At 40.6% G+C, this 22557-nt stretch overlaps 1 protein-coding gene across 1 annotated transcript in view; it reads right to left on the bottom strand.

The window, feature by feature from the left end:
* gabbr1b (gamma-aminobutyric acid (GABA) B receptor, 1b) overlaps positions 1-22557 on the bottom strand; it is a 94447-nt gene that overhangs the window by 46053 nt on the left and 25837 nt on the right. The window contains exons 6-8 of the mRNA XM_067411679.1: positions 10878-11038; positions 3029-3163; positions 1139-1309 (exon numbers count right to left, since the gene is read on the bottom strand). Coding sequence (XP_067267780.1) covers positions 1139-1309; positions 3029-3163; positions 10878-11038 — 467 coding nt within the window. The remainder of the gene's footprint in view (positions 1-1138; positions 1310-3028; positions 3164-10877; positions 11039-22557) is intronic.

Below are 22557 nucleotides of genomic sequence, written 5' to 3'. Positions count from 1 at the left end.
TGACACAGTCGCCGGCGCCGCTTCCGCTTTTCCGGTCATGAGTTTACAGGAGCTGTCCTTGTCGACAGAACCAGCGGCAGATGGTAAACAGTAATTATGTTCCATAAATAAGTAACACAATCCACCATAAAACGTGCAAGATGTAAATAAGGAACTGCTTGAAGCAAGCTAGTGGTTTGCTGGACGCTAGACACTACTTCCGCATTTGTCCACGGCACTGTTGTCATGTGGTTTCTATGTCAGTAAAGGCGGTAACAAAGGCGGTAACTGACGTCATTGACAGGCAACTGCACTGCCCCGTGTCACTGTTTAGAATGGGAATTTTCTCATGATTTACAAGTAGTTGAAAACATTAGAGATATTGTTTGTAATCAGCTGGACAAAATATATAACACTAGCCTAGTGGTTTTTGGATATTTTACTGCAAAAATTTTACATATTGTACCTTTAATATGAGGTGGGAGGAAAAACTACGTTTCAGTGACCAAACTCAATTAATTAACGCACCATCTCTTGAGGGAACACGTTTTGCGAGTGAGCACAAATATTTTGCAAAACAATGCAAAAGCACTGAAATATAATTTTTCTTTCCATCTCAAAATTTTATCCATTACCATACAGGGTCCCTTAGACTCTTAGGGTCTTACATGCCATTTCCAAAGAATTTGTTTATAATTTTACATCAAAATGTATAATAACTTAACCCAGTTCTGAAACAACTTTGCTTTTTTGCTGATATCAAAAAGGCTGCTTATGTTTCGACCAAAGAGAGCCACACTATTGACTGCAAACTCTGGTATGAACTGCCCACCTGACATTAATTCCCAATGGATGCAATCAAATCCTGCCCTACATTTTTCTGTCCTCACTGAATATTCTGGTTTACTTGGAAACCACTTAAATGTATAACTATGCAGAGCCGGACTTTGGACCAATGGGATTTCACAGTAGGCGGGGCTACTTAGGAAAACATACAGAAAACAAGCAACGATCATCACTTGTTGCAGATGAATAGGACACCTCCTCCTAAATACTGATCAAAGTATAGTAAGTCTTTTCTGTCTTACCTCTGTTGTGCAAGATTATCATTGAATAATTATTGCTTTTGAACATCTATACTTGTAAACATCTCACTCACAGAGGTGAAGACCTCGGTGGTCTGCTGGATGGTGGCGATCTTGGTCCACTTCCACTTCTGGAAGAGCTGCACTCGGGTGGGGTTGTGCAATGTGGCTGAGGGGTGCGTGCGGAAGAAGGTTGGGAAACGCTGACGGTTGGATAGAGCTGGTGAACTGGATCCATAGGACAACTGCAAGCAAATGAGAAAAGCACAGTAGAAAGACATTCACACACTGTACAGACACCGAGACTTTTGAAGGAAAATTAGAAACAAGCGAGTCAAGAAAAATGTGCTTTAAAATTACCCGCAGGAAAACCAGTGCCCAAGGGGCTAAATTATCTCCTGCTGGGTTGATCACAGTTCACTCGGAACAGCTTTATTTAACATTGGGGACTCTATGCGTGCAAAGCTGTAATAAAAAATGTTAAAATGCAAAACAGAGGTGTAAAATAAAACAAAAAAGAAGTTTTCTGTTTTAAGTGCAGCACTGGCATCAGTGAAATCAGATGACAGCAGAGGGTTTTTTAGCTATTTTGCCAATAACTCAATGTCATTCCCAGATGCAGCGAGATGTCGTTGAGTGACAGGTTTGCTGAGGGGGTGGAAAAAGGGAGGGTTTCAAGGCCAGCAGGGGGATATATAGGTCAAAACTCATATGTGAAGAAAAAAAGCTCTCAACAGATATAAAAATAGAGCAGAGCATGAAAAATAAAGAGACTGATTTTCAAAAAAAAAAAGAAGAAGATGATGAGGCAGTGGGAGTGCACTTCAAAGACGAGCCAAAAGCGAAATAAAATGACATAAATATCTGATCCAAAATTTCTGGAAGCCATTTCACTGATTTTGGGTATTTGAACAAAGTGCAGCATGTTCTGAAATGGGAATGCATTTAAGTAGTTCATCTTAACTGTGGTGTTACACTTTTAGTGATCAGACTTGCTGGAGATTTCTTTTTGTGATGAGTCATATTGAAGCCATCAATACCAAATGCAGGGGACGACAGGTATGTTCACCCCCTTTAATGCAATTAATCCTGCCCCCTGATGAGTGCATACAGTTTGTACACATCCTGTTGAGTCAGCCTCTTTACCTCAGAGAGACTGACAAGCTTAACTAAATGAATTGTTGTGGACTGTAAGTCAGCTTATGTTCAGTAATATGAAATAAAACAAATAATACATTAACTTCTTTCATCTTCCACAATAATGTAATTTCTTTGAATGTCTTCGAAGCAAATATTGATACAGCCTATGCAATTAATTTGGGTTAGTTCACCAAAAAAATAAGTGAACCACTGAAATTTTGAAACACTTATGATGTAATGAAGCCTCATTTACTGAAATCATGTGACTTTGGCGCTCCAAACCACTGATTCGAAACAAAAGATTTGTAAAGCTTCGAAGCTTCATGAAGCAGTGTTTTGAAATCGCCCATCACTACATATCGTCGCTTTATAACATTAAGGTTGAACCACTGTAGTCACATGGACTATTGTAACAATGTCTTTACTACCTTTCTGGGCCTTGAAAGTGGTAATAACATTGCAGTCTATCAAAGGTCAGAAAGCTCTCAAATTTAATCAAAAATAACTTAATTTGTGTTCCGAAGATGAACGAAGGTCTTACAGGTTTGGAACGACATGAGGGTGAGTAATTAATGACAGAATTTTCATTTTTGGGTAAATTAAACCTCTAACAACCTTGAACCACCCTATTTTTTCTACAGAACCTAAATGTAAACAAATTTCCATATTACTGAATTCGCCCATTTGAAATTCTCATCGGATGTCTAAAAAAAATTCCAAGGTCTGCTGCAGAAAAAGAACATTTTGTCATCATCATAAACCTCGAGTTACCTTGAGTTTTCTTTCAATGACAGCTTATCTCTAAACATTAAAAGTGAACCCACCACTATAAGGTTCCACATGCGAGCGGCCTCGGCCACCAGTGTGGACACAGAGCTGCAGCCAGGCATCAAGACGATTTTTATAGGCTCTGTATACAGCAGGTCATACAGCAGCTTTGTGGCCTCTCCGGGATCACACTGAAAGCAGAGAGAGAGAAAAAAACATTTAAATATATAATCTATATTCAAATTTGAAACACAGCTGTCACTATTCATGAGGCATTCTGTCACTTCATGCTCAAAATTGCAGAGCTCAACAAAACAAACAAACAAAAAAAACCCCCAATACATTTCCCACTGTATATATATATTCGCTGCTACAGTATACAGACCCCCATAGGGAGGGAGACTTCATTTCATACTGAATCACATAAGTAGAGATAAATATGCAATGGAAAGCAGAATGAAAAAAGGGGCAGAGACAGATAAAGTAATAAATACATAGAGGGGGAAGCTGGAGTGATCCAAGGACACATGCATTTGCCCATATTTACACCAAGAAACAATGTTTATTTTCTGGACATGTACTCTCATCAGTCTTTAACCCGATGCTGACAATCAGCATCTTTTTTTCCCCCCATTTGTCTTAAAATTACTGTCAATGAAAGATCAATATCTCATTTAAATGATAATAGTAGGTTAAAGCCACAATTGATCATGTGTTGAGAGTAAATGGAGTTGCAGCCAGTGGCCTTGAGCACAGCCAGCTTTTCTAAAGCTGGGCTTTTGTTTGGTTTCTGTTGTTCTGGGAACAAAGAGAAGCTTAAACAGGAGAAAAACCTAAAAAGAACAAAATCAAACATTAGATTAAAATGATTCAAGGCTCGATTGGTGCAATCACAAATTCAATTGGCAGAACCCTGTGGTGACTGACTGCTTTTTACTTATTGGCATCTAATCTGGCATCCTTATCCTGAGAAATATCTCTATTTCGGTCTCTCCTGATGCTTTTAATTTCTTCTAAACATACAGCAAAATCACTCCAATTATTTCGATTGCAACAAAAGAATAGTTTTAGAGAGAAACTGCTTTTCTTTTCTGAATTACAATGACTTCCTGTCAAAAGCATGAAATTAATGTGACATTTCATAGTTATGTGAGAGAGTTACTGTAACAAAGCGGGACTCAGGAAGGGATTTATTAAATAAGATTGTGGTCGTACAGGCAGGGTCAAAGCAGGGGCAAACAGGATCAGCAAGGGACAGGCAGAATCGTGGTCAGGATACAGGCAGTAGATTGGGGCAGGCAGATAGCACTCACAGGTCAGGAAACAATACACAGTCCAAAGGTAGGCAGCAGAGAATCATAAACGGGTAACAGACAGGATTGGTAACAGACAGACAGACAGGCAGGCAGACAGGGTAATAACGCTCAGAATTGTACACAGGGTGAAACAAGACTTCGCTATGAGGTGGTGTGTCTGTGAGTTTTAAATAGTCCAGATAATGAGCTTCAGCTGCATGGGGCAATTGGTGATTTGTGTGGAGTGTGTGCATGTGACTGGCAGGGAGGATTATGGGAATTGGAGTCCAGGAACTGACGGTAATCATGACATAATGCCCCCCTCTCGGAAGGCGCGTCCTCGCGCTGTGGATGGAACAACTGGGGAGGGGGGGTGGGTGCCTTGGAGACCTGCTGGCAGGTCAGGAGGTCTCCAGGGCAGGTCCAAGGACTCTAGGCGTCTTGGCGGGTCGGGCGCCTTGGGCAGCCACGGCGGGTCAGGAGTGTCGGCCAGCCACGGTGGGTCAGGTGCCTCGGGCAGCCACTGCGGGTCAGGTGCCATGGGCAGCCACGGCAGGTCAGGAGTGTCGGCCAGCCACGGTGGGTCAGGTGCCTCGGGCAGCCACTGCGGGTCAGGTGCCATGGGCAGCCACGGCAGGTCAGGAGTGTCGGCCAGCCACGACAGGTCGGGTGCCTCGGGCAGCCATGGCGGGTCAGGTGCCATGGGTAGCCACGACGGGTCAGGAGTGTCTGGCAGCTACGACGGGTCAGGAGTGTCGGGCAGCCACGGCGGGTCAGAGTCCATAGACGGCCCTAGCGGGCCTGTAAACCCACCCACAGGTTCCCCACCCACAAGTTCCTCACTCACAGGTATATGGCCCCCCTCCTCAAATTTTCTTGGGGGATTCAATGGTGGCAGTAGCGGACACGTGGGTTGGAGTGGGGTCTGTAGCGGGCTCGTGGGCAAGGAGCTTAGGTGGTGCCGGCAGGGCAAGGAGCTCGGGTGGCGCCGGCAGGGCAAGCAGCTTGTTCTTCAATGCTGGCAAAGCGGCCATCTTGTCCATAGACACAGGCAACAAGAAAATCGTCCACACTGGATGACAGTCCTCTCTGCTCTCGGACGGGTCCAAAGATGTGACGTGACTCTGGGTGATCAGCGGAGACGTGACGTGACTCTGGGCAATCAGCGGAGATGTGACGTGACTCTGGGTGATCAGCGGAGATGTGACGTGACTCTGGGTGATCAGCGGAGATGTGACGTGACTCTGGAAGATCAGCTGAGACATGACTTGGCTCATGGAGATCAACTGTGACTTGACTTGATTCAGGATAATCAGTGCTGACTTGACTTGGTGTTGTTATGATGGCGGCCGCCATTTTGTGAGGGTCCTCTTGCGCGGTGACCATTACGTGATTCAGCGAGATGTCGCATTTCTCTGCTACACCCACAGTAAATAGAGAGCCAACAGACAACAAAGCATAAACCAGAAAGCAACTAAGTGATGAACGCGGTCCCTCTTGTCTAAGTTTGTTCTGAAGAGGTTGGTTAACGGCATCACAAAAAAAGTCTATCGGTGCACAGTCCGGCAGGTCTGAACAATATGCAATGTCCAAATATTCTTCAATGTAATCCTCCAGCGATCGAGAGCCCTGCTTGAGCCCTGATAACAATAATGCAATGTTCCTACCAGACCAGTGTTCACCAGAAAAGCTGCTGGATCATTGTTGTGGCGAAGTCTTCTGTAACAAAGCGGGACTCAGGCAGGGATCCATTTGCAAGCTTTATTAAATAAGATTGTGGTCGTACAGGCAGGGTCAAAACAGGGGCAAACAGGAACAGCAAGGTACAGGCAGAATTGTGGTCAGGATACAGGCAGTAGATTGGGGCAGGCAGATAGCACTCACAGGTCAGGAAACAATACACAGTCCAAAGGTAGGCGGCAGAGAATCGTAAACGGGTAACAGACAGGATCGGTAACAGGCACACAGGCAGACAGGCAGACGGGCAGACGGGGTAATAACGCTCAGAATTGTACACAGGGTGAAACAAGACTTCACCATGAGGTGGTGTGTGTGAGTCTTAAATAGTCCAGATAATGAGCTTCAGCTGTATGTGGCAATTGGTGATTGGTGTGCATGTGACTGGCAGGGAGGATTATGGGAATTGAATTGGAGTCCAGGAAATGACGGTAATCGTGACAGTTACAGTATATCAACTGCTGACACACATGCCTACACATTCTTTTTAATAAAGTAAATAAAATGAGCCAGATTGCACATAATGTGTTCAGGCACACGGTATGCCCTCTGGAGTCTGTGGTGAGACTGCTGCTGTTGACTCTCTCCAGACTCTCAGGGGGTCATCAGCAAAATCGTATCAACAGAATGGAAGACAGAGCCCCGACTTTCTAACACTGAGGGAAGTCATGCGTGAGCCTCACTTTTTTAATGCACCTGGGTTCCACTGAATCAAAACAACTGCAAGAACTGCATTCTGAATTTTTGAAAACACAGAAGGTAGATTATCATGAGATAGGAGGAAAAATCTTTCTGAAGGAAAAACTATCAAACTGATTTGATGATGATGATAGTTTGGTTTGACTATGTATACATGAGTATTATGTACACAGTCCTAACTACATAGAAAACAAACAAACAAAAAAAAACATTTGATTTAATTAAAATACCATGTTACTAAAAAAATATTATCTTTAAATTATAAGTATAATTGTATTTATCAACTAATTATTATAATACACACAAATCTTTAAAAGTTTGGTTTCCGTAAGATAAATTAATACTTTTATTCAGCATTAAATGCAGGTAAAAATATTTAAAATGTTACAAAAAAAAAAATCAATAATAAAAAAAAAGAAATCTGTTATTTTGAACTTTTTATTCATGAAAGTATTCTGTAAAAATGTATCATGGTTTCCACAAAAATATTAAGCAGCACAACTGTTTTCAACACTGATAATAATAATAATAAAAATTGTTTCTTGAGCAGCATATCAGCAAATTATAATTATTTCTGAAGGATCATGTGACACTGAAGACTGGAGTAATGATACTGAAAATTCAGCTTTTCCATTACAGGAATACATTACATTTTAAAACATATTCAAATAGAGAATAGTTATTGAAACTGAAAATAATAATATATAAAGTAACTTCCCTTAAAAGAAGACCCCAAACTTTTGAACAGTGTAAATATTAACTAAAATACCAATTAGTGAGCGAGTCTGCTGTTTACTGCTCTGATGGTTTCAGCAGATTCAATTCATTAGATTGATGCAAACTTGTATCTGATTTCGTGAGTTTTTTGACCGATTTATTAAAAAAAGTGTTCCTAAATCAGACTACATTTGTTGGACTGTATGTTTGTTTTTGCATGCAGTCAGTGAAGACAACACAATAGAAAGACATTTTCCCAGTCAGCGAAAGCATTTTTCTTTGCCGTGGTGCTGTAGAATAGTTTCCCCTCCCCGTTTCTGGAGGCACACCAACAGTACACATTCCTAATCAAACACACCTTATTCAACTCATCAGCTCATTAGTAGAGACTCTAAGGAATGAAATGGATGGATCAGATAAGAGAGACATCCAAAATGTGCACTGTTGGTGTGCCTCCAGAAACAGGGTAGGGAAACACTGCTGTAGAACAGAAGTGCAGCAAATTCTAGTATAAGAGCATATTGGGACTAGGGGTGTAACGGTTCAAATTACTCATGGTTTGGTTTTTATTACCGTTTTAGGGTAACCGTTTCGGTACTGTTCAGTATGTACTATGTTCAGGGAAAAAAGGACTAAAGAAAATAAGAACAAATAATCAAACTACAAGCAAATAAATACAATAGAGCAAAAATACAAATAAAATAAACAGTGCTTTTCAGTTTATTTAGGTATATAACAGCAGTTTTCAGGTACAGAAATTGAATGTTATCAAATGTAAAATAACACTATATAATCATCACTGTGTAAATTAAATAAAGATTAAGTATTATTATGGCAACAAAAGCTATTCAGTCAAGAGCAATGAGTGATTTACTCATTTTTTGTTGTTTGGCTTGATTAACATTAAAAAAAACAGACAGCAGGAATCAATTTAAGACATAATGCACTGACACTGATACACATGCGTTTTCTTTCTCGACTGTTTCTGATTACTTAAGACATAACCTACTATGTTTGCTAGGATACTCGCTAAGACAGGCATGTTGACATAATTTTTGTGTGAATTTGTCCGTTCAAGTGCAAGACTTGAAAAAGAACTCAATATTTGCGTGCTGTCTGAGACGTGGCTTTCCGTTTGTATGCTTTGGATGAGTGCACACACAAATCTTCTCACTGCGCATGCGCTTGAATGTTTAAATCGGCAAGACTTAAATGAGTTTAGTTTAAACACAGATAGCAACATGTGCTTTTCCGGTCTCACCTGCGCTCGCGCGCGATCAACATCCGGGTGATGGCGGTGTAAATGACGTGTCGTATTAGAGCATACAGCACTCCTATTGTACAAAGTTTACAAAGAGTGACTGTTTTGTCCACGTTCTTTGATCATCACTGTTGTAACGTATTGGGAAGCCAGAATGCGTATCCATCGACAGAAGCATACATCAGCTTGTTTGTTTTAAGAGTTGTAATTTTCAGCAAACCAATTTATTAATGCGCTGACAGATTTAAGATTGCGGTGCAAGTGCGTGCTGAACCGTGGGTGAAGTACAATACGCTTCAATTTTTTTCCAGAGAACCGTTACACCCCTAATTGGGAATATGACTGAGTTTGACTAAATTCACTAAATTTGAATCAAACTTATCAACTAGATGCCATTAAAGCATCCGTCTCAATACTCACATTCTCATGTGCTGGAGGACAAGAAAGGATTGCAAAACTAGTCTAATGATGCACTCTTTAGGAAACTTAATTGCCTAATTAAAAGCACATAAAATAATCATGATACCCACACTATTTGTATAATATAGCATTCCTGCTGCTCAAACAGTAGCACAAGGTCATGGGTTCAATTCCCAGGGACATGCATGAACTGATAAAACATATACCTTGAATGTAAGTCACTTTGAGCATCCGTCAAATGAACATGTAATATCATTGCACAGCCCTATTTGACACTCTTTTTTAATATGAGTTGTTTTTAAATACTAGCCTAACTCTAGCACTGACAACACCTAGAACAAGGGATTTCAGCGTCCCCATTCCCCTCCGTCATTCAAATCAGTGGAAGAACAAACCCCAAAAACACATTAATGACCCTACGACACAAGTGTTAAGGCCAAGGGATCTCACATCTGGGCTCTGGGGAAATCAGGCACAGGTCCAGTCCATACTAATAAGCCCTCGTACCATCCCTGTCCCCCACGGAGAGAGGCGTCCTCAGAATGGTCCAGAACCATGCTGGGGTGCAAGTTTAATGAGACTGCTCTTTCTGTGGCTCAGGAGGGAACATTTGGGTCTGAATACCTAAAACCCAACTCAAATGAAATGTTCCTGCTTGCCTTATACCTCCTGATGACACAGCGCTTTTCTGCTCTCTAAATGTAGCTGTCCGTGGTGCTGAATCCTAATCAGTAACAGTTCTCTGCATGTGTGTGTGTGCATGTATTCATTCAGATTCGCAGGGGTCCTGAGTACATCCACCTACCGCGGGGAATCAGAAACGATGCTTTCAATATGTCCGAGTTCAGACCGCCTTTAACCGCACTTCATATGTCTGATTAAACGTATAGTCTTACACCAGCCAGCTAATTTCTTCTATTTATCCTTCTGCTTCTGTTTATGCAATAATGGTAAAGAGGCATGCTTTTTTCTTTTGTCAGAGCAATCTGTGGCCTTATGTGTTTGTTTGAACAGCAGTGGTCTTGGTAACTGTTGTCATGCCAACCTCCACCCCCAGTCTTTCCTCCTTCTCCTGTATCTTTGAAGCGGGGTTCCAATGCAGACCCGTTCCGACCAATCACGGCAAAGCTTTTAGCAACACCGAGCAGTCACAGGGAATTAACTGTTTGCGCTCTGCATGTATCTGTATGTCTTCTCTGTCGAAAACTCTGGTTTGCACTCTGCATATGTGTGCGTGTGCGAGAGGGAGTATGCATTGGCATGTCCTGTGCGGGGGAGGAGGGAAGCAGGTGGGAAAGATGGAGAGAAGTAGAGGGAGAGAGAGTCAAGCAAATGGAAAGACAAGGAAAGCGGAAGGTATAAAGAGCTGCAATGAATATATTTTTGCAGGCAAACCTCAGGTGACAGCGTAACCGATTAATAATATGATGCTGTCAAAACATTCCTCTGCGCAGCTTTAATGAAGTCATACTAAATGGAGTACAAATTCCCATTTAAAGAACATAATGTTCATTAGCGTCCACCAAACCCCTATTAGCATACTACAGCTGACCCAATATGCTGTAGTAAAATGTAAATTTGCTCAGAAATCTCCTGTGAACACAAATCTTCAGCAAGCCACTGATAATGACACTCCACAATGTTTGAATAAATAACATCAATAGCAAGCAAACACTCTTATAGAATGACTAGTTCAATGCACACTCAAGTGCATGATATCAAACAGTTCAAATAATGGAAAGTAATTAAAGAGGCTCACATGCAGTGCTCACTTACCATACTGTCATAGTGGATTAATTCAAGCTCATAATCCGGAAGAATATCCGTTCTCTTGTTCACCAAATCCAGGGCCATTTGGGCAGAAGGGAGACATGCTTGGCCACCCGGCCATCCGCCGCTCATGGGAAACAGGGCTCCGATGTAGAGTTTCTTCTTGCCTAGAACCGGGCAGGACCAGGAGAACAGTAAAGTAAGGGTGGCCAAAACAAAGTAGGAAGTTGATACCAAGCGCCGTCCTCTGCTGTGATGCTGCCAGGATAGTTTGGCCATATTGGGCAGGAGTGCGTACCAACAGTTTATGTTATTGATATTATTTTACATGAAAGGCAAAGCTGGAGGTGTTTGACAGTAATTTAACTTATTTTGGACAGTATAAATTTCATTCCCACTCAATGCTGAAATGAATCAAAATCTCACGTGAATACCAATTACCCTAAACTTCTATAGACCTGTAATAGGCCTATACTTTTACATGTACTAAAACACACTTTTACATTTTCAATTTGGTTGCGTTCAGGACGAAAACATAAACACGACATCGATGACGATTCAAATGCGTGAGGTTTCGTTTCGTAATTTAATATACCTGTGTGCAGAGGAAATTGCGTTCAAATTAGTCACATTAATAAAGTCAATTAAGACAGAAAAGTCCGGGTTTTACACGAACTGTTTTAAAATATACGAAGTTTCAAAGATTCACAAAAGTTTTAAGTAGCCAATGTAACGTTATAGCCCCGTGAAGTCAACAGATTTTAAAATGACATTAAAAATTAACGATACGTTACAAACAGTCTAAAACTGAGGTTTAACTGAAGATTTAACAACAGAATACATTTACGCGGGATAACGAATGCTAGCGCTGAAAAACAATAACAATCTGTCGTTTCCTCAAGAGTTTTTAGTGCTGTAGTCATATACTCACGCTTCTCCTGAACCCGGGACGAATATAGCAAGATAAATAACGTTACATGTTTGTTTATGGAAAGCGCAGTGTTACATACGGTCCACTGGAATCTTCTGTGCGCGTCTTTAGAAAAACGACAGGTTGAATTCGAAGTGAAACCCGATAAGCGCTGAAAACGGAGAAATAATGTCGTTGTGGCTGATTGATATAAAAATCCAGTACCCAAACAAAAGAAACGAATAAACGAAGTCACAGCATTGAGTGTGTATGTGTTCGTTTGATGCAGCAGGAGACTGAGAGGGAGAGAGAATGTGCTGGGTTTATAGAGAGAGACAGCGAGCGCGCGCGAGAGAGAGAATGTGTGTATGTTCGTGTGAGAGAGAGATTGAGATAAACTGCGAGAGAAAGAGATCTAGAAAGGAGTGTGTGTGTGTGTGTGTGTGTGTGTGTGTGTGTGTGTGAGAGAGAGAGAGAGAGAGAGAGAGAGAGAGAGAGAGAGAGAGAGAGAGAGAGAGAGAGATTCGCGTTTATGTGGGGCTCATTTTCCTTCTCTGTTTCACAGAGCACTTTGAATTTGCAATCCCTTAACACAACCACTCTGGTTTATTACCCACCCGTCTCCCCCACCTCATTCTCCGCCAACTACACCCAAAACATCCGCCTCCGATCTACATTTTGCTTTCTCTGACTTAAGTTAATTACAAAAATATTTTAATTTGCTATGATAGCACCCCATATGCAATGACTTCTTTCACAATTGCCCATTGCCCATTTTACAACGTCACAATGTACTCTCTGTTTTCATGTCACTCACTTTTTGTTATTGTTTTCCAATCAATAAGGATTGGATGTATCCTGAATCATTTTATACAGAACCTGCTGTACACTACATTATAAATCACAAGCTCCGTTCCTCTCTCCCACACACCTTCATCTTCACTGCACCATCTATTTCCAAACTCCCAGCCAGCGCTCACACTAATCCTGCACCTTACAGCAGATACATCGTGATAAACAGGATCCACAGAGGAATGACTATGTGCGGCTGACTGTAGTCTTCAATAATGTATCTCCAAACTGACGGGCTGACACCGATCCTTCTCTTCCTCACCTTCCCCCGAACCCAATGTTTTTCCTCCGAGTTGAGTGCCATTTTTCTACTTGTTCAGTGGCTTCGGTAACACGTTCGCCCTCTCACAGTTGATGAGAATCGCTACAGTTATCTGTTTTCTCTTGCTCCGTTTATTCCCAACACACTCTTGATTGATCTTGCAACTTCTCTCGCTGCAAAAACACAGCCCAAGCCGAGTTACATCACATCGATACTCAAAGTTAGACGTGACATGGGCCATGATCAAGCAGACTTTGAGATGAATAATGAAACTCCAGCCAGAAACATGAGATTTCGCTTTTGCGTAGGTGCCTTGGGTAATTCAGATTGTTACAGCAATATATATTTTGCTGACATTCTGGCTCAAGGCTGATTAACGATTCTCGAATCTACATGTTTTAAATAACAAGAGTTGCTTTTGTAAGTGAAGCACTAGGCCGAGTACTCGACTGAGAGGTTTCAGGCCACCTTTCTGTTTCTCTCTCTTGAACTGTTTCCATTTCCACATTCTCATCAACATCAAAACCCAGAGGCGCTGGTTATATATCAGAGAACTATTAGCTTAGCAGCTGCTGCAAGTGGCCTGGGGTTGTGCCACAAATGAAATACACCCATGTATGTGTGCGGCATACAGAGTGGTGATAAGCCTCCAGGGCGGCGCTAGCGTTCCCTTCGCCAGGAGTTTGATTGACAAGTGATCTAACTAATCATAATGCAGAATCCGTCATTTTGTCCGACAAAGCAGTCAGGAGTTAGAAGATTAACCTCGGAGGACTTGAACTTAAAAAACGGTGTGTACTGACATCTTTCCGTGTTTGAAACAACATTCTTTCTCATGTTCATTCATGTTTATTTGATGCTATAAATGAACTAGTAGGAAGAGATGATTGGTTTACGAGCTGCTTGAGCTGAGGCGCTACAGCAATCTGTCACGACACATTAAGAGCTGATTTAGGTTGTTGCAAGTTCAAAACGGAGACTTTTGAAATCGATGGCGTGGCTGCCAACATTCGCTCTGCGTATCCTTGGCGACCGTGTAAACAATAACATGATGACTGCAATCTTTGCTGGCTTTTTGTCATTTTTAGCAGCGATTGTGCAGTTAAAGCAGAACTCAGTAAGATTTGCGAAGCTCCCCCTACAGGTTCCTTCAGTGAATCACACTGTCGTAAATACTCCAAGCGCAGCTCTGGACTACAACGACTACAACGCTCACTAGTGCAGTAGTTTTGCAAATACAGTACAATAAATCTCGATGGAGGTGGGTAATTTTCGAAATTGTCTTATAAAGTCATAATATATACCTTGTTTTTGAATTACCATAAAGCATTTTGTCACTCTCACGTGAACATGAACATGAGGCGAGATTGTTTCGGGTCACTGCAGCTCAACTTGCAAGTGCTGTTTTCTGGCGTAGACGTGCTCGCCTCAAACACACAACTGCAAGTCAATTAACCATCGTAAGGACTTAGAAAACTATTTATGAAGGTAAAAAAAGTTACTTAGTACTGCTTTAAACTCTGCATTTTTTTAATACTGCAGCTACCTACATACGCAAGAGGCAACAGTTTACACTTGTACACGCATGCCCAGTGTGCATGAACGGTCATGTGACATGCGTTTATCGGTCGTGTAGTATAGACGGAGACCATTTCTGAAACTCTGTGGAAACGCCAGAGTAGTCGAGGATTGTTTTCTTTTTAAAACGCCATTTTAAAATGAAAACGCACTAGTGTAAATGGGACCTGATACTCTTGCTGAGATCTCGGCCACAAGGCAGCGCTACAAAATGTTTTTGCAAAACCTACTGTTGTGAATTACTGTAGTCCTAGGTTTTTTGCCTGATTGGAACAAAACCAGTGCAAAAAGATTCTCTGTAGACCAAATGTAAATAATTATAAAAAAAGTTAAAGTTTCAATTCATCACCACAATTAAAATTACAATAATAATTACAAACATTTAAAGTGCGTAGCTACTTTTGCTCAAGCCTATGGAGTGAGGGAGACTGTGATAGTCTGAAATCACAGTCCATATGTTGTAACTCGCCTCTTCTTTAGCTAATCAACACTGTGATTGTTAATTTATTATTTAAATTATTCACACTTGTTCTTATGAAATGGATTCTGATCTAATTGGTATGCTAATATTAATGTTGCTGCCTCTGGCAGAGCTTCAGTTGCCAACCAACCAGACGGGCAACTGATATTATCTGAGAAAAAAAAAAAAAAGAAAAAAAAAACTTTAAATAAATATTTATTTAGCTAAAGGTCATTAACTATTTTGGGCCATTTTCTATCGATTTCAATATATGACAGGGATTTCCAATATTCCTGGAGGGCCACCAATCCGCAGAGTCCCTTGAGGTTTGTAGTAATCCTGAAGATCCTGATAAGCTGTTACAGAAGGAGATATTGGTGTGCACATAACCCAGGCTTTCTTACTTGTGCCAATATATCGAAAAGCCAGCTCTGCTGCTGCATACTGTTGTTTCTGTAGTGTATAGTATATAAACTGCATTTTTTCCTTATGTCTTTATGAACTTTTTTAATCTTGAAGTTTTAGTGGAATATACTTTTAATGGAGGGACAGAAATCTATCAGGTTTTATTTGTGTTTCCAAGATGAACAAGTCTTATGGGTTTGGAATGCATAACAAGGTTAAGTAAATGATGACCATTTTCATTTTGGGGGGATTATAACAGGAATGTTTGCGAGAGTCCAGAACACTGGGATAGTCAGTGATTTTGTAGTATTGTCCACTTATCATAAATAATAAATCACAACTACAAAATTAAAAGAAATAATCACAATTGTGATTTTGCTATTATCATGTAGCTATATTCAGTATACAGTGCAGCAAGCAGTACGCCGTCTTTATCTCAATGTCTTTCGCTATGCTTGCATTAAGAGGACTGAGATGCATTTCCCAGGCTGCTTGGAATAGGATCACGACACAGCAGACTGGATGTCACCGGAATTAGTATGGATATCCGCACATGCTTTTCGAAAAGAATGTCAAGGTTGAAGGCGACTGGGGGAATATGAGGCAAAACTGACTCTCGAGAGAAATCTCGCCGCTGTCATGCACAGCCCCGCAAAACTGCAGCACGTGGAGGTCAGCAGCTCTTCCCCACACTCCCTCTGCATACAGAAAGATCTGGCAGCAGGTTACAGACGTCCCTGTGGACCACTTTTCACTGTCTCTGCCAGTAATTCAGACACCTGATGCACTCCATTGCTGCCTTAATGGGACCAATTAAATCTCTCTCTTCAGATCTAAAGGCATGGATCATTTTAAGATACAGCCATATCCACACTGTCTGCAGGTTGGCGAGAGTCAAATGGAATTGATGCTGAGATAACCGCGTAATTTGACATCTAATTCAAGTTTAAATGGACCTGCAGCCAGATCTCATGTGTTTGATAGGCTCACACTCACAGTTGGGGGAATGATCTAAATCTTTGACATTGTGTGTTCCTGTTCTCTGAACCTCAAAACTATACAGATGGGAATTGTAAAGAATTAAACTATTCTGGTTCCGCTTTTGATTCCTGAATGGTTCCATTAATGATTTTTTTTTATACATTTAAAGGATTAGTTCACTTTTAAATAAACTTTTCCTGATAATTTTCTCGCCCCATGTCATCCAAGATGTTCATGTCTTTCTTTTTTTCAGTCGAAAAGAAATTAAAGTTTTTGATGAAAACATTCCAGGATTTTTCTCCTTATAGTAGACTTCAGTGGGCACCAAACAGTTAAAGGTCATAATTAGTTTCAGTGCAGCTTCAAATTGTTCAACACGATCCCAGAAGAGAACTAAGGGTCTTATCTAGTGAAACCATCGCTCATTTTCTGAAAAAAATTGAAAATGATATAAGTTTTAACCAGAAATGCTCATCTTGAACTATAGCTCTCTTCTTCTTCACCTCTATTAGAATTCCAGCAGTGTAGACACTACACGGTTACTGCCCTCCACAGGCCAAAGTTTGAACTAATTGTTATATACTACTGAACTAGCATATTGCATATAAAAATTAGTTCAAACTTTGGCCTGTGGAGGGCAGTAACTGTGTAGTGTCTACACTTCTGGAATTCTAATAGAGGTGAAGAAGAAGAGAGCTAGTTCAAGATGAGCATTTCTGGTTAAAACTTATATAATTTTCAATTTTTTTCAGAAAATGAGTGATGGTTTCACTAGATAAGACCCTTAGAGTTGAGCAATTTGAAGCTGCACTGAAACTAATTTTGACCTTCAACTGTTTGGTGCCCATTGAAGTCTACTATAAGGAGAAAAATCCTAGAATGTTTTCAACAAAAACTTTAATTTCTTTTCGACTGAAGAAAGAAAGACATGGACATCTTGGATGACATGGGGGTGAGTAAATTATCAGGAAAAAATTATTTAAAAGTGAACTAATCCTTTAAGGAATATTTTGGGGAAAATAGTGCAAATTTCCAATTGATTCCAAAAAAATTGGAATCAGGAATCAACTACACTGATTGTGCTATATGTTTTTGATTTAATAAAAATAACTGGCTCATAAGAATAATTCATTACACTTTATTTTGATGATCCCCTTAAGATATTTTGTTGACTATAAGTATTGTTGCACATACTACATGTCAACTAACTCTCAATAGAGTATTAATTGAGCGTTACTGGACTGCAAATTCAATCAGGAACATGGCCCGGGGGGAGAAATTAGTTCTCTGGGAACTATCCTAGTGGCTATTTCCTATAACTCAGTTCCTAGAACTATTCGGTGCAAAAGCCCCTATTAGAATGTCTGTTGGGGGAGCATCAAAATAAAGTGTTAGCAGATATTAAGCAGAAAGTCTACTAATACTTCACTAATAGTTAGTTGACATGAAGGTTCAACATTACTGTACTTATAATCAACATAATGTCTAAAGGGGACCATCCGAATAAAGTGTTACTGAGTAATTTATTCAGGAATCAAAATACACAGGTTGCACTGTATGTTTCTGATTCATAACTGGCTCATAAGGGTCATTCATTCAGGAATTGGACTACACTGGTTTACACTGTATGTTTTTAATTGACTAAAAAGAACTGACTCGTTTGAATGATTTTGAATCACTAAAAAGAACCAGCCCATTAGAGTGATTCGTTCAGGAATCAGACTACACTTGAGCAGTATGTTGTACTCTTAGAAGAAAAGGTTCTATAAAAACCTTAAAGGGTTTTGTCAAGCACTTCATACATATAAACCTTTAGGGGGTCCCATAATGGGATCATTTTATGAAATAAATTTTATTCATTTTTAATTTTAATAGAATTTTAGCTTATGAACATACTTTATCGCTAAAAAAGGGGAAAAAAAGAAATAATAACCTGTTAAACATGAAAGTATTACACAATCATTTAAGGCATTTCTCCTTATAGAAACTTTTTGGAATTAATGGTTCTTTAAATTTATATCAAGGACACTAGGGTTCTATATAGAACCCCACTGAACCTTTTTTCTAAGAGTGTAAATTCACTAAAACAAACCAACCAGTCTTTTATTTGAGTGTTGGACTACGTTGGTTGTGCTGTGTGATTCTGATTCACTAAAAAGAACTGGCTTATGAGAGACAGACAACACTGGCCATTCTGTAATTTTTCTTAAAAATTAATCAGTTCTTGATACCCAAATACTTAAAGGGTTAGATTACTCAAAAATGAAAAATTGTCATCAGATACTCATGTTGTTCCAAACCCGTAAGACTTTTATTCATCTTCAAAACACAAATGAACATATTTTAATTATTTTAAATCCATTGACAGTCCACACAACTAACACTTTGTTGCTTCAAAAAGTTCAGAAGAAATTGTAAAACGAAGCCATATGAATCTGGAATCTGGGGCGGTTAGTCAAAATTTTCTGAAGTGACACGGTTTATATGTGAAGAGACTCGCTTTATATGATAAATAGTTTGAATTTAGGATTTTATTCACATTGATCAGTGAACATAAAATCTTACGGGTTTGGATCAACAATTCTTTAATTTTTGGATGAACTAACCCTTGAACTAACTAACACATCCATATGCGTTCATTCCAGGTGCTGCAGTGAATTTGGCTCCTCTTGCTAAAGAAATCTGACTCAATTCCTTAAGTAAAGGGCAGCAGCTCCACAGCCATTTTCCAACTATTGCATAACTAATATGCCAGGGGCTTGAAATTACAACCTAGCCTGAATTACAGGATTGTGTTGCACTGTATTTCTCTTACTGGGTCATCAATTTAGGGAATGTGCTCATTATGGGATACAACTGACAAAACGGACATGCATTATAGAATACTGTACAAGAGTGTTTATTAAAATCCTACCCTCAAAACACCTAAAATTAACTGAGTTTATTTGGTCATTAAATTGTGGGGAAATGAAAATCAGAACAGAAATTTATTCTGTACCTAGAAACAGAGAGGTTGTAGGTACAGAACAGATAAATTAGCTCTGCTGTAACCCACCATCAAGACACATCTTGTCAAAGAAAATGACACCCCATCGACATCTTATTCATAAGAGAGAGACTGTATCATTTTACAAAGAAAGACATCCTCTGCAATTACAATCGATTCTTTGACCTCCACAGACAAGCAGAAATGAGCGACGTGACAGGTGGTTGCTGGCTAATGATCATGGTTGCACAAGTTGCTGTGCCATGCCATGGCTGCAAGGTCACAGCAGGACACTGTGATTGGCTGCTCTGGTTGCCAGGTCACAGCTGGGCAGCTTGATTGGTTCTTGAGGTTGCCAGGTCACCAAGGCATTTGTGCGGACCAAGGCGTCACTGATATGCCTCACGATCTCAGAAGTGCACAAAGGATGAACAAAAGTGTCTGCTGTTATTTTTCGCAAGGCGTAATCCAATAACGAAAGACCTCGACTCAATATGTGGAACAGAATCAAAACCAGACATGCAAATATTGCATGACTTTGAGTAAATAAAGATCCAATCCCCTACAGATGGTCTGGGGTGTGATCTCAGCATCCAGCCAAAGACTTCCCTTTCATCACCCCAGTAATCTTTTTATTTGCCCACTGCAGAGCACGTTCTCCAAACAGATTTGTTAGATTTGACACTAAATTTCATTTACTGCTAAATGCAAGAGTTCAGAATTGCATCGTCACACGTTCCCCAGGCCTCACAGAAGTAAATGAATCGCAGAATATTTGGAGACAGATCACTCAGCCGTCAGAGATGACTGAAAAGCTGAGGCATGATCAAACGTGGAGGAAAAAGCACGGCTCGCCACTCTCTTCCATGACTGAGAAGTATTAAATCGTGTCTGTGTTTGTCGCTTTGATAACAAAGCAGCGGAAGAATCTATCCATGCCGGGACTGCGGCACAGTGAGTGAGCCGCAACCTCAGCTCCCGGCTGCTCTGCTGAATTGGAGTGTGAAATATGACCAGGCGCTGCTTAATAACACACCTGCTGTTTTGAACGTCTGTCCCTCTAAATCCTCCGCTAGCTCACTGACGGTTAACGCTCCTGGCTAAAATGCGCCAAAAAGTGGTGTGCTCTAAAGCGTGCGGTTCTCATAAATTACTGTTGAGCTCAGTCTGTTCGGTTCGTTCAATTGCATGTGGTTGCCATATCAGAGTGTAATTATGCAATTCCATTATTTGCAATGGGAACACGCCTTGTAGCGGACAGCAGGTAATGGCAGTTTCCAAAAGACCTCTGTTAAGTCGTGCTGAGAAAATATTCCAGCGCTCCATTGCTGTCAGCTGTCACCGTCGGTGCCTTTGTTTCACTGCACACTATGGTTGCAGTGAAGCTATTTTGAATCCTTTTTCTTAAACTGGCTCTATAATGAGAGGATTGACAATAAAACTACTTGATATGAATGCCTGTTAGATTAAACTATGTGGTTTACAGAATTTGGTGGATCTCTAAACCGTCTCCAATAACTGCCTACTCCACCTCCTCCTGCTGTTTTTGGATTTAGTCTCTTTGGCTGCATTTACACTAGGCCTAATGCACAATGTCTGTTTACATTCATTTTGGACATAATTGACTAATAAATAATATCCCACAAAATGTGTAAAACACCACCAAACTGATCTACACTGTTACATAAGTAGATATTTGTCGGCCCTGTGTAATTCAACGAGATTTTGTCCCTCTTTTGGCTTCACATAAAATGCAGTAGAACGAATGGCTATGAGGAAGGTTAATTCGAAATTTGCGAAGTGTCTGGCTGCAGCCTGCAGTGGACATCCAACCTGGCCCACATCCAAGCCCATGCCGCCCTGCAGCCGATTCGTAAGATTTTATTCGTCAGTCACAGTACTGATTGCTTACACCAAACACTGATCCCTAAACCTACCCGTTACCGTAACCAATGGTGGAGTGGTTTAGTGAAGAGTCACGAGGTGACATATTGTGCATTGGCGTGTCTTCTAACATCACATTTGGATGTGGGTTGGATGTCCACTGGCTGCAGCGAGCCCTACTTGCTCAGGCCCGCTTTCCAGAAGAGGGCGGAGCTTTAACATCTCACGCTTCGGTTGCTCAACAAAACAGGAGAATCTCAAGCAGCCAAAATGATGATTGTCAGTAACGGTGTTCAGCCTTACATTGTCCATACCTGAGTTGGACACTGATGGAGAGACTCAGGAAGAAGTTACAACTTTTAGAAAGCATCTGGACGTTTCAGAACGGTTAGTGGATAATTTTATGTAGTTACTGTAGAGTTAATTCAACTCATCGACTAGCATGTGCTGTCATGTTAATCTTTTGTGCAAATCCAGCGTTGAATTGACCCTTGTTTGTGAAGGAGTCTGGCGTAAAATGACGGCATGGTAACAACACTCTACTACAACAACTCTTCCTCTTCTCTAAAGCAGCCCAAAATGGCCTCACCCCCTTTGTTGTGCATTCTTGGGGGCAGGGTTTATGTAAAGTTTAGGATTATTGAAGTCATTAACCTGGGAAGAAGCTTGCTGTAGTCCCTACCAGCCGTTTGTTGTAGTCCTTAGACAGAGTCCTTTAAAAGAAAATATCTGCCATTGCATTAAACTTTGAGCGTCAGATCTTTGCAGACGATGTTTATGCTCTTACAGCAACATTACACACTAACTAAAGTTTAAAGAGTGAAATCATAATCAACCACCCCTTTAAGAGACTTCTTTCAAAAAAAAAAAAAAAAAAAAATCTTATCCTCCCCAATTTTAGTGTATATCACATTTAAAACCACATATGAAGTGGCCCAAATGGATGCCAACAATTCTGACCTCATAAGTGTTTTTGTAATTTCGGCCTTCACCATCCCTCCAAAGTTTCACCTCTGCAGATATCGTTTATCCCTTACTTTCACCCTACCTACCCATTTATCTTCTCTCCCCTGCTTCTCATTTGGCTGGATGTAGTAGCGTTAATGTGATCTGCCATGCTTCAGTAAAACACACTCTAATCTCCATGGCTCTATGGGTTGAGTTGGACCCTTTCTGCTATTCCTGGCTCTGCCATCCCTCATGTTTATGGTCCATCTCTTATGATGCGCTTGTCATTAGAGCCCTCATTTTATTGTTCGAGAACCCTTGTGTTTTTGCACCTTCACGGGGCTCGATGAATAGGCAGCAAGGGTATAAGCTGGACTGATGCAGAGGTATTTTCATACTCTCCAAAGGGAAAGCAGGAAT

This window comes from Chanodichthys erythropterus, chromosome 15 (assembly GCF_024489055.1).
Source record: "Chanodichthys erythropterus isolate Z2021 chromosome 15, ASM2448905v1, whole genome shotgun sequence".
NCBI lineage: Eukaryota > Metazoa > Chordata > Actinopteri > Cypriniformes > Xenocyprididae > Chanodichthys > Chanodichthys erythropterus.
Note: the sequence above shows the minus strand (reverse complement) of the source record. Positions and strands in the feature narration are given on the sequence as shown.